General features: G+C 34.1%; 2 protein-coding genes across 4 annotated transcripts in view; one reads left to right on the forward strand and one right to left on the reverse strand.

The window, feature by feature from the left end:
* The window catches only part of LOC129222377 (RCC1 and BTB domain-containing protein 1-like), a 47,445-nt gene extending 44,211 nt beyond the window's left edge, over window positions 1-3,234 (reverse strand). The window contains exons 1-2 of the mRNA XM_054856880.1: window positions 3,144-3,234; window positions 2,824-3,051 (exon numbers count right to left, since the gene is read on the reverse strand). Coding sequence (XP_054712855.1) covers window positions 2,824-3,025 — 202 coding nt within the window. The 5' untranslated portion in view covers window positions 3,026-3,051; window positions 3,144-3,234. The remainder of the gene's footprint in view (window positions 1-2,823; window positions 3,052-3,143) is intronic.
* Window positions 3,235-3,457: 223 nt separating this feature from the next.
* The window catches only part of LOC129222386 (aprataxin-like), a 35,887-nt gene continuing 26,587 nt past the window's right edge, over window positions 3,458-12,757 (forward strand). The window contains exons 1-2 of one of the 3 annotated variants that reach the window (XM_054856892.1): window positions 3,458-3,525; window positions 7,096-7,192. In XM_054856892.1, coding sequence (XP_054712867.1) covers window positions 7,160-7,192 — 33 coding nt within the window. In that variant the 5' untranslated portion in view covers window positions 3,458-3,525; window positions 7,096-7,159. Of the gene's footprint in view, window positions 3,526-7,095; window positions 7,206-12,757 lie in introns of all 3 variants that reach the window. The other 2 variants (XM_054856907.1, XM_054856899.1) reach the window with 2 other exon arrangements.

Consider the following 12,757-nt stretch of genomic DNA (forward strand, 5'->3'; position numbering starts at 1 on the left):
AGATAAAATTTTGCATTTTCAAGACAATAACTAAGAATTATCGGAAAAAAAATGGCACATTTTGCATAATTTTCAATAGTTTGCATTGCAATAAACATCCAATTCCGTTTATGAAAACATAGGCAATTAAATTGTCTTTCGTACCAACACCTTCGGAATGACCAAATATGGCGACTGCACCAAAAATTAAGTCACAAATTTCTGAATTTGTTGCAAAAAAAATAATTAAAAATAAAAATCCTCATGAGACTACACTTCAGTTGAAAAGTTTTCAGTGCTTTTGGGCCCGAAGCAATGAGGATAAGGTGAAACTTTAAACATAAAATTTTTCATTTCTCAAGAAAATTATTTTAAAAAATTAAACAGAAAACAATTTGCTGCACATTTTTAGTTCTTTTCATTAGTTTTTAGCAAATAAAACATGCAATTCTGCTTTGTTTTTCAAAACTTAGGCACTTAAGCATCTTATCTGCTTCCATCTTGTGAATGACCAAATATGGCAACCTATGTTTCTATCTTAAATGCTGAAGCATCCATCGCCTTTCTGGTCAAAAGATGATCTCCAAGTAATCTTTGCCAAATTGTTTTTCTTTTTTTTCTTTCATTTATTTCTTTTTTCTTTTTGTTCTTAGGTAAATTATCTGCAAACCGCTGTAAAATCTGCGATGCCCGTCTCGAGTCTCGCAGTTTCTGCAACCGGGATTACAGAAATAGAACAAGTTTTAAGAAAATCATTGTGTTTTCCATTGCAGACATTATTTCTCCTGGTTTTATGCATTAAGGAATGCAATTCTTTTTTATCTTCAAAGAAAAAAAAATCATTTTAATTAAAAGCCTCAGTACAAACTTTAAATGACAATACTCTTTTAACATATTTTAATAATGAAGACTCTTAAAAATTAATGTTTTCTTCCACTATTCATACATGAGACTTCTTTTAATTGTATTGGCATCAAAAAAGTTCTTTGAAAGGAGAAAATTTGGCATGAATTTTTTTTTTTTTTTATAAGAGCGCAGAGTTACTTGGATGTAATGTTTTCATAATTTTATACATTTTCTTTTCTTGCTCTGACTACAACGTCTACGGGGGATGCAAAAACTGTCAATTTTATGCCTACTATATGTGTTCTTGGACTTCTTTAGTTATTTTTTTTCTCTTGTCATTTAACTATTCTAGTGTTAGGATATTTTTACACTATTCATCGCTTCAATGGTACATCATCTATCTCAATAAATATTAAGTGATCAAGCAAATCAGGTAGTATGTTAATTTTTGGTTGAAATATGCTTTTTGGACTATGCAAAAGACTGGAAAGAATGATGATTAAAAAGTTATAAAAGAGCAACTTGGATTTTTTTTCTTTGTAATTTTAGAAAAGCTTAGTTGGTCTGCATTGTATATTTATGTACCTAATAGGAAAGCTGCAGAGATTTAAAAAAATAAATAAATATATATATATATATAGAAATAAAAAACTATTTAGCAAACTTGCATTTTATTAAATCTGTAATCGGACCGGATCTGTCAGGACCGGAAGGAAACAAAGGGTAGTTGTAAAGGGAAATTATTCTAATTGGAGTGAGGTTTTAAGCGGAGTTCCTCAAGGATCAGTATTAGGGCCTGTTTCGTTTATTGTTTTTATGAACGATATTCACAAAAATATTTCTGGGAACATGAATTGTTTTGCTGATGATGTCAAAGTTATGGAGACTGTAGAAAATAAAGAACAAGCAAAACAGCTGCAAGAGGATCTAGATTATATTACAGAGAGTGGGCTGATAAATGGGGTATGGTTTTTAATGTTGGGAAATGTCAAGTGCTACATTTAGGGCATGGAAATAAGTGTACAAGTTATTATTTGCAAGGTTCAGTCATTAGTCAAGCAGACAAAGTTACTGATCTGGGGATCTTAATAAGTCAGGATTTAAAGTTTAGCCAACAGTGCAGCATTGCTAGTAACAAGGCCAATAAGATGCTTGGGTTTATCAACAGATCTATTTCAAACAAATCTAAAGAAGTTCTTCTGCCCTTATATAGAAGTTTGATAAGACCTCATTTGGAGTATGCTGTTCAGTTTTGGTCTCCTTATCTTAAGAAAGACATTAATGTATTGGAAAGGGTTCAAAGGCAAGCTACAAGGCTAATAAATGGACTTTCTCACTTAGACTATGATTCCAGGCTTAGAAGGCTAAAAATGTAGTCTTGAGCAAAGAAGAGACCGAGGAGACATGATTCAGTTGTTTAAATTTATTAAAATGAAAGATGTTATAGGGCTGAAGTTTAGCACTGAAAACAGGACAAGGGGTCATTGTTTTCAACTATTTAAATCTCAGGCTAACATGGATGTTAGGAAAAATTATTATTTTAGCAGTGGAACCTTGGAACAGTTTACCGGAAGAGGTGGTAATGAGCAATGGAGTATAGTTTTAAGAGGGTCATTGATCTTCACTGGGGATTGTAAATTGACTAGGACCAGTCTAGCTGGGCCCAGAGCCTGTTGCTGGTCGTCACTTTTGTATTTGTAATTTAAGTATAAAGCTTTGCTAGTTACTTTGCATTGATTAGATTTTAAGCTTTGTTATAATCTGTAAAAAGTATGAAAATATTTGGGAGAAAGCAATGAAATTTTTAAAAATAAAAAAAAAACATTTTTGAAAAAAAAAACATGGTTTTTAAAAATAAAACCGCTTGGTTTAAACAATGTAACGTTGTTTAAACCAAACAACCCTACAAGAGAAAACACGAAATTTGTGCTGAGCAAAACAAGAGTAATTAAAAAATATCTTAACATAAACAACAACATATGAATAGAACAAAACTACCTTTTCTGGGTTCTAAACTTCCATGAGAATCACCTAAACCTAAACAACCACTGCAGTTAGAGCCTAAAGCATAAACGTCATCATCTTTATTTATAATAAGAGCTTCATTTCCAGAACTTCCAAACACGCAAGCAAGTTTTATGCTTGAAATAAATTCTGGTTCTAAAATACTGAAGATTAACCATTTATCAATCCCAGACATTTCTTGCAAAGGATGGAAAAGAATACCTAAACGAAATAAAAACACAACGAAGGAATTAATTAATTACAAACATTGGAACAAAAATTATTTTTAAATAAAACTAGAAATTGATACTTACCATAACATTTAAAATTACTGCTTCCAAAAGAACGTAGCAAGAACAAGTTTGTCTTTGTAAAGCAACATTTAAAGACAAAGCGAAGTGCAAAATTTTTGATAACAGACAAATCGGGAAAACCAAAACAACTGTCACAGTTAAGAAAAATAAACCTAAAAAAACTGTATAACAAAAAAACTCGCATAGTTTTAGAAATATTATATATAAATGAAACTCGCAACAACAATTTGATTAAATTTACAATTATTGGAAAAGAACCAATGCGTATTTCAGGAAAAAAAAAATTATTGTAATATTTATATTCCCTGGAATGGCGCTCATTTACTTTGTTTACGAATTGGTTGGCGAAAAGTGCGCAAAATTTTGTTTTCTTGCTTTAAAAGTAATTATATTTCTGACAGTAATTGGAATCTTTGATTTTATTATTGGTTATTTTCAAGTATGTTTATCATTTGATTGATATTTGTTTTTGAGCAATCACATTGCTTATTGTTTTCATTTGACTGTTTTGATATCGTATGATTTTATTTTCCCCCGCCTGCCTCTGCTGCACCACCGTCGACCGCCTCTTCCCGATGCTACTGCTCTGGCGAGCAGCGTCTCCTCCCGGGTGCGTCCATTCCATATCCTAAAAAACATATTATAATTAGGCGTTATTTTCTGGGGTTTTTTGGGGGGGAGGGGGTTAAATTTTTACATTGCTTGAACTGATTTAAATGTTCCTTTCATTTTCTCACAGTAGGAAAATGTTTATTTCCTTTGAATTTGTTTGGAGATTGACGATTGAATATTTTAGCTGGAGGCCGAACCCCCTTAAAGCTCTGGCCTTGGCTGAACCTGTCTCATCTCTACACACACTCATGCCTGCACACTGACACACACACACACATACCCACACACTCATGCCTGGACACAAATACACACTCCTACATTCACACACACACACCCGTGATTGCGAAAAACTTTGAATTCAAGACGTCAAAATTCAATTTTTTTTTTTTAAAGAACTAGAGGGCTCTGCCCCCTGCTCGCTAACGCTCACCAACCCCCGAAAATTGCTTTGCAATCTTATTTGATTCACGAAGATTTAAATCGTAAATTAGAAAGAAACTGGTGAAAAACGCATTATGATCTAGCTCCCTTTGGATCGAAAGCACCTCTTCCCCGGGTTTCAAAAGAAATTGTACCTACTTGCAAAGCCCTAAGGGCTAAGGAATTCCTGAGCATTGCATAACTGCAGTTTATCTCAGTGCTTGAATTGAGTTGAGACAAAGATTTTCCGTTAAAATCGAAACCCTTAAAGGTTGTGAATAAGAAAGAAGAAACATGCGAATGAATCGAAAAGATAGGAGAAAACATGAGCAGTCTTGCATAATATAGACGAACGCACAAATGGCGTCCACAGAAAATTTTTGCTCTGCAGAAATTTTTTTTTTAACTGCAATGTTAATTTAACAAACAAAAAAATCTTTTTTTAAGGGAAATTTTAAAAAATCTCAGTATATTTCTGTTGAAGCCTTTTAAAGCAAATGAGTGAAAAAAATAATGACTTTGGCAGTTTTCTTCAGTTGGGGAAAAATAAGCACAAACTGTATTTGTAACTACTGTTATTGTAAAAAATTTAAAAAAAATGGTTTAAAGCACTTTTTTTTTGTCTTTCATATTTGAATATAAATTTAAATTTTTTTCAAGGGTGAATTAAGCAAAACAGTTTTTTGGCAGAAAAATTTCCATTTAGGATTTGTGTTCGCAGAAAGCTTTTCATTTTATCTAAGTCTGGACGTGGGGTTCGGAGTTCAGAGACTTTTTCAAAGGGAAATTTTCAAAATACTCTTCTAGGCAAGGTTTGATATGGTCAGTTGAAGAAATAGAGTTCGGGACCTTTCTCCCTCGGCTTTTTTTTGGCAATGTCTCTTTTTTATTTAATTAAATCATTGATAAAAATGTTCGGAAAACTCTTCATCAGTTTTTCTTTTTCAAAATTTTTTACTGCTTTGGTTTTCCCATAATGAAATTTTCAATTTCCAGCCTTATATATTTTTATTTGTATGAAATAGAAGCGTTTGCGGCTCTCGTCAAAAAAAACTTTCAAGATTTAGAACTGATATGGTTCTTTTTCACAATTCCTTTTCACTTTCTTTTATTTTAAAAGTCATGCCTTTGAATATTGCTGTAAAATTCATGTTTTTTTTCTCACTTTTTATATTGAAACGCTTAGAATTACTGGTGTGACTAGTCATGACATTTTTAAAATCTCGCTAAATCTTTTTCAACTTTTTCTCTATTTGAAACATATTTTGGCAGCACACATATTTTTCTCCACTTAACTGCAATTTCCGCTATATTTTTATGAAAAAAGGCAAAAGAAAAAAAGATAAAATCTAATTACGTCAGTGGCTCCTATGAAGTTATGTTTAGTCACCTATTCATTTTTTATCTGACTGAAGCTTGGTTAAAAAAATGTTTGCAATAATCGTTTGAGCGACCCTCAGTTAGGTTAATCATAATGCAAAACCTTGGATGTTCCTAAATATTCAAAGATTACATTTGCTTTCAAAATTTTGGCGAAAAAAAACCACCCTTTTTGAAAACTAAATATTCTATTTGTTCACTTATTATTTCTATTCCATTTTCTAAGGATAACGAAAGTTTCCTTTGTGTTTTATCTCGAAATTGGTGACCCAATTTCTGAAAAACTGAGGGGGGGGGGGCAACATCTTTCTTGGCAAAAGCCCTGATGCCCCCCCCCCCCCCCAAATGTTTGGTCACGTTAAGTCCTCTCTATGATTTTTTGAATTAGTTAAATTTTAAAAACGTTCTTCTGTTATGTCTTTGCAGTGTGATTTTTTATTATTGAAATTACGTCCCAGTGTCCCGGCAGGCCCGGCCACCACTGGCCCTACTAATATTACAAAATATGGTCTTACATCGCGATTTTAAGACTGGAATTTTAGAAAATATTGTACCCATACCACACTTTTTCTAATATCATACACAATTAGGTGTAACCATACTTACAAAAAAATGAAGTGGAATTACTCCTGAATATATATTATTGCTTAAGTTTTTTGGACCAAAATTTTAAAAAAATTTTCAGAGTAGAGCACTATAACCTTTTTTCCGTAAAATCTTCAAAGGTAGTTTACAGTTGAATTTTTTAAACTTCAATTTTGAAAACTTGCTGGGCGGAGGAGGAATTGATTTCAATCGATTAAGAAGAAATCGATCGGGCAGTCCCTGAGTTCCATCACTTATACTAACCTCAATAAATATGGCCCATAACCGCTTTTTTAAAGCTTCAGTCTGTAGAAATTTCCACTGAGATCGCTGTTCTCCCCCCCTCCCTAATATCACCATAGAAAGTCTAATATTGTGTTTCTAAAACTACAAATTTAAAAAAAAATTCCGGAGGGAGTACCCCTTGGACCCTACCCTCCTGTCAGATAAAAAAGATTTTCAGATAAGATTTTTTTCAATGTGCCGCCCTCCACACACGCAACAAACTTATTTCTGATTGCTCCCCCCACTCTACCAGGTGTATCTGAAACACATCCTGCTGCCCGCAAAACGATTTTTAAAAAATTTTATTTGCTCTTTTTTTTTAGTAAAATGCTATTTGTTGATTTTAATAAATATTAGCTGATTATTGAAATCCATATTTGGTTATTTATTTTTAATAATTATTTGATTAGTTATTCAGTTTAAAATAAATTATGAAATATTTTTAAATTTTGTGTTTCTGAATATTAATTAAATATTTAATTAATAATGAATGTAAGGGTTTATTTTTTTTAAACTGGAGAGGCGCCGGTCTTTTCTGGATGCCTGAACTAAATTTTTTCCCCAGTCCAATCCTGCTAACAGGTGATTGGTTGCAAGAGCTTCATATTTCGGGAAAGTTTATTTTAGACCACCCTGCATTTATGTATAATTATCTTGTTTCCCTTTTTAGGTGAATTTGAAAAGCAAAATATAACTTCATCAAATAAATGAAGTAAAGTTTGAATCTTGTAAAGATGAACAGAAAAGGTGATGACAATGGTGGCAAGGTGACTTTTTATAGTATGGCTCATACAAAATTGCTATCTTTATTGCTGTTGACGACTATCCATGATTTGCAAAATAAATTTCAAGTTTAGATTTTCTTCCCAGTTTTTAATGATTTGAAAATTACTGAATTTTAAGTTTTATGTGTCCAAAATGTGGGTTCAGTTTCTTAAAGCAAACTCATTCCTTAAATTTTAATTGATTTTCTTTTAATTTACAAAAGTAATATTTTCTAACCATTTGTTTGCTCTTTACCCCATTGCTTGATGTAATTCTTCATATTTGCATGTGAAAGAATAACATTCCTTAAAAATTCTCCTTAGAGATAAGTTACCAGTTAATTGAAATTTCAACTGGAATATAGCCTAAAAAGTAAAGCAAATTTATCAATCAATCATCTGCTGCAGAAAATAAGTAGGATTGAACACTCTCAGACCTACCACCTCTATTAAATGATCAAGGTTTGATAAAAGGGATTTTTTTTCTCATTAATAAACAGAATAATTCTCCCATTTAATGCACACTTGTCCTCCATTAAGTAACTGGGCCAGATACCTCACCTCGCAAAATGACCCACTTTCTTTCTACCCGAAAAATCTTTATTTTCATCATTTGACTGTTAAATGAATACCAATAAAAAATTAAAAAAAAAAAACTTGTGGTGCTTTATATATTATTATATTAGTTGTTTGCTAAGAGATTTCCTTAAGGAGGCTTACGAAAACATGAGGTTCAGACTGGTCTCATATCCCCTGAGCAAAAAAACCACACTATCCCATTGATGAGAAAGAAATAAAGTAATATTTTATTTTTGAGAGAGTTGTTCAACATCTCTCTTCTGATGGGGGCATGGTTCAAGCATCAGGTATCGAGAGGATGAAAATTTTTTGGGGTATTACAAGAAATGGAAATAAAGTGTCGAACAAGAGTGGTAATTTTAACAATTGTGATTTAGGAAAGTTCAGTGTGTTAAATAAAAACAATTTAGGCATGCTTAAAGTTTTCTATACTAGTGCTCGCAGTATTAGGAACAAGATGGATGAATTGAAAAGCATAGTTATAGATGAAAAGTTGGATGTTATTGGAATTACAGAGACATGGGCTACCGAATTTGATGCAGAGTTATTACATATTGCTGAGTATAATTTGTTCCGACAAAATAGAGTCGGCAAAAGAGGTGGTGGGGTCTTATTTTATGCTAGGGACGATTTCATTTGCAATGAATTGTTCATAAATGATAAACCTTCTGATGTTGATATGGTTTGGCTGGAGTTGATGAGCAATAAGGGCTAAAAACTACACTTTGGAAACATTTATAAGCCACCTAATTCAAACCAGGGACAAGATGAATAGATGTATCCTATTATTAATGACATGTCCAGTAAGGGATCAGTTATTAAAATGGGGGATTTCAATTTTCCGGTTATGGATTGGAATAATTTTTATCCTGGTAATGGCAAAAAAGAGGAATTTTTAAAAGTAATTGGTTACTGTTTCTTAGATCAAGTTGTAACTCAGGGAGCTCAAGAGGAGGCGATTTTGGATCTAGTTTTTTGTGACATAGGAAGTTTTGTTCAGGGATTGCACGTAGGGGATCATATTGGAGATAGTGATCACAACAGCATTAGGTTCTGGATTAAATTTGAAGTGTACAAAGATGATAATTTTAGGTTTGTGCACAATTTCAGAAGCATTGATTTTGTTGCACTTAGGCAAAGCTTGAAAGAGGTTTTTTCATCAGGATTGGAAAATAGTGAGATAGATCAGCAGTGGACGGAATTTAAGGAAAAACTTGCTAACACGGTTGGGGATCATGTTCCATTTAGGAAAGAAGGTGTTAGTACCAAAATTTGGCCAATGTGGTTCTCCAGGGAGACTAAAGAAGCTTTATAAGCAAGCCGCTTTTCGTCAGTTTAAAGAAACTGGTCAGAGTGCGGAGAGACTCCAGTATGGTAAGGCATTGCGAAATTTTAAATATTTGGTATGGATTTCAGAAAAGGGAATTGGAGCAAAGGCTAGCAGATGACATTGATGGGAACTCTAAATGTTTTCTGCTTATGCTAATTCAGAGAAAGCTTGAAACAGTCGAATAGGGCCATTGGTTGATGAGCATGGAAATTTAAACCAAAACGATATGGATATTACAAATGTTCTAAACAACTTTTTTTCCAGTGTGTTTAACGATAACTGTATCTCAATAGTTGACACTAACGAGACACAAGCTTTTATACAGCTTGAGGATTTTGTATTTTCCAGGGAGAAAGTTCTATTTCATTTGAAAAAGATTAAAGCAACTAAAGCTACGGGACCAGATAATATTTTATCCAAAAATTTTAGTTGAATGTGCAGAGGAATTAGTGAATGTTATTTTAAATATTTTCAATGCTTCTTATAACTCGGGGACAGTGTCAGAGGACTGGAAGCTGGCTAACATAACACCTTTCTTTAAGAAGGGGTCTAAAGGTAATGCTGTTAATTATAGACCTGTAAGTCTGACTTCAGTGATTTGTAAGATTTTTGGAGCTTTGATCAAAATTAAGATCATGAATTTCTTACCGACTAATAGTCTGTTGACTAGTTTGCAGAATGGTTTCAGGAAAGGTAAATCCTGTGCTACTAATTTATTGCATTTCTACGACAGGTTACATCAGCTTAAGATAACAAAAAATGTGTGGATGTTGTTTATATTGATTTTCAAAAAGCTTTTGACAAGGTACTGCATGTTGCTCTTCTCAGCAAACTAGCTGACATTGGAATAGGCGGAAAAACTTTACTTTGGGTTAGAAGGCTCACTCGAAGGAAACAAAGACTAGTTGTGAGAGGAAATCATTCTAAATGGAGTGATGTTTTAAGCAGGGTTCCTCAGGGATCAGTTTCAGTGCCTCTTGTTTATTATCTTTATGGATGACATAAATGATAATATTTCGGGAAGCATGAATTGTTTTGCTGATGATGTAAAAGTGATGGGAATTGTTGAAAATGAAGAACAGGTAAAACTCTTCAAGAAGATTTAGATCATATTACTAAGTGGGCGGATAAATGGGGTATGGCAGTTAATGTAGAGAAATGTCAAGTGCTACACTTAGGTCATGAAAATAAGCGTACAAGTTATCATTTACAGGATTCAGTCATTCTTCAGGCAGAAAATGTTATGGATCTGTGTATCTTAATAAATCAGGACTCCAAGTTTAGTGAACAGTGCAGCACTGCAAGTAACAAAGCCAACAAAATGCTTGGTTTTATCAGTAGATCTATTTCAAACAAATCTAAGAAGGTTCTTCTGCCTTTATATAGAAATTTAGTAAGACCCCATTTGGAGTATGCTGTGCAGTTTTGGTCATTTTATCTGAAGAAAGATATTTCTGTATTGGAAGAGGAGACATGATTCAGTTGTTTAAATTTATCAAAATGAAAGATGTTAATGGATTAAATTTTTGCATCGAAAGCAGGACAAGGAGTCAATGTTTTAAGCTATTTAAATCTCAGGCTAACTTGGAAATCAGGAAAAAGTACTACTTCAGTAGAGTCGTGGGCATTTGGAACAGCTTATCAGAAGAGGCGGTAATGAGCGAGGGGGTGGATAGCTTTAAGAAGGTCATTGATCTTCATGAAGGACCAGACGTGGCTCCAAGGGAGGGGCAGGGGGGGCAATTGCCCCCCTGTCGGAAACGTCTTGGGCCCCCCCCCCCCCCCCCCCCCCCCCCCGTCGGGGAAAATTTTGTATTTCGTCGGGGAATCTGTTTGCTTTGGAGTTTATCGTAAATGAAAAATTTTTTTCTCGGATATGAACTCGAAATACATTAGTAGAAAAAAGTAGAAGTATCTTAAATATTAAAAAAAAGGAAACAAAAAATCAATTCCCTTCGGGGCCACCCACCTTGACACCCGCAGTTTAGCCCGGGACCGTAAGTCCCCTCAAGGGATAGCTATTGCTACGGGGGGAATGGTGTGTTTTTCATTCTTGAAATTTCTATTTATCGATGAGCTGGTTTCGACACCTCAGGGTGTCGACGACTAATAAAAGAGTACAATCTCCCCTTTACTATCCACGTCCCTGCCGAATGTAGTGGTGATTTCCGGTCAGACCTAAGGCGTCGTCATCTGGTTATCGGGTTACGAGACAAATACGTACCGAATGACAATAGCCAGGACGAGATGGGGAGGGGGGGGGGGGGTCATCGGAGAAAAAACATGCTTCGGAGATTTTTCCTTTTGTGTGCAGACACACTATTGATGCGTTTTAAAATACTTCTCTGGGTAAATAACTGCAATATTATCTTTCATTTTCACTCTGAAGTTACAAGTAACTTATTACTATAGTTATTTACAATTTATCTGATTAATTGTTGGATTATTCTACAACAAAACATATCGATGAGTAAACGATCCTTTTACCTCATACTAGGAAGTGTACTAAAGTAGATTTAATTTTTTAGTGTAATGATGTCTTGTCGGTAATTGCTAAAGGCAAGAAAAAAATTCTTTTGACTAATGTAATAAAAGCAAATACATGTTTAACATTTTAAATACATGTTTCGCAAAAACTTATATTGATCTTGTTTGTAGGCTGCATACTGGGGAATCAGGGGATCATACTAGGGGGCTGCATACTAGGGGCATAATAGTTTTGCTGGGAATGAAGAAGAAATGAGAATGATTTACTAAACATCGGGTTTGGCACAACTAAACAATCATTGGATTATTAAGCGTCGGGTTGGTATTGCATCGGGTTTGGGTTCTTTTTGAGAAAAATGTCTGGAGGAGGGGTGAACCTTTTGGAAAAGGCCAAATTAAATAAATAAATAAATCATATGATAAAGGCAATTGAAAATATACATTTTGCTTCCTAATTTCATTTTTTCAGATGTTATCATGTAGTCGAAACTCATGTTTCTAACTTAAAGTAAAGCCTGCAATAAGCTGCGCTTAGTCCATACAGCTGTAATTATTTGATTGGACCAGGTCTAATTCAAGAGTCAACATGGCTCCTTCGAGATCGATCAAATCAACTTACAAACTGGTACCAGGCTCAGTCTTGTTTAAGGTTTTTTTTTTTTTTGCATGTTTTTTTTTTTAATATGCTTTTTTTCAAGTGCTAAAATAGTGTAAAAAAAACAGTGCTGCGTAGTCGGAGTCGGACTGATTTTGGAGAGAAGGAGTCTGAATCAGAATTTGTTGGTTAATAATAACAAGAGTCGGAGTCATTTTCCCTCAATGCCTGTAACACTGCCAGTGATTGCTGGGTCGGAGTGAGAGTTGGAATCGAACTGACGTTAGGGTAAAGGAGTCGGAGTTGGAGTCATTTTCCCTCAATGCCCGTAACACTGCCAGTGATTGCTGGGTCGGAGTGAGAGTTGGAATCGAACTGACGTTAGGGTAAAGGAGTCGGAGTTGAATGCTCTAAAATTTTTGAAGTTGGGGTCGACCATTTTCCCTTCGACTCCGTAGATCTGCAAAAAAGCTCCATGTATGGAAATTTTGGGGTAAGGCTTAGAATTTACACTTTTCCCTCTTGGTCTGGAAAGTGAGTGCAAACTTAAAATTTGAAAGTATGACAGATTTCAACT

The sequence above is a fragment of the Uloborus diversus genome, chromosome 1 (assembly GCF_026930045.1).
Source record: "Uloborus diversus isolate 005 chromosome 1, Udiv.v.3.1, whole genome shotgun sequence".
NCBI lineage: Eukaryota > Metazoa > Arthropoda > Arachnida > Araneae > Uloboridae > Uloborus > Uloborus diversus.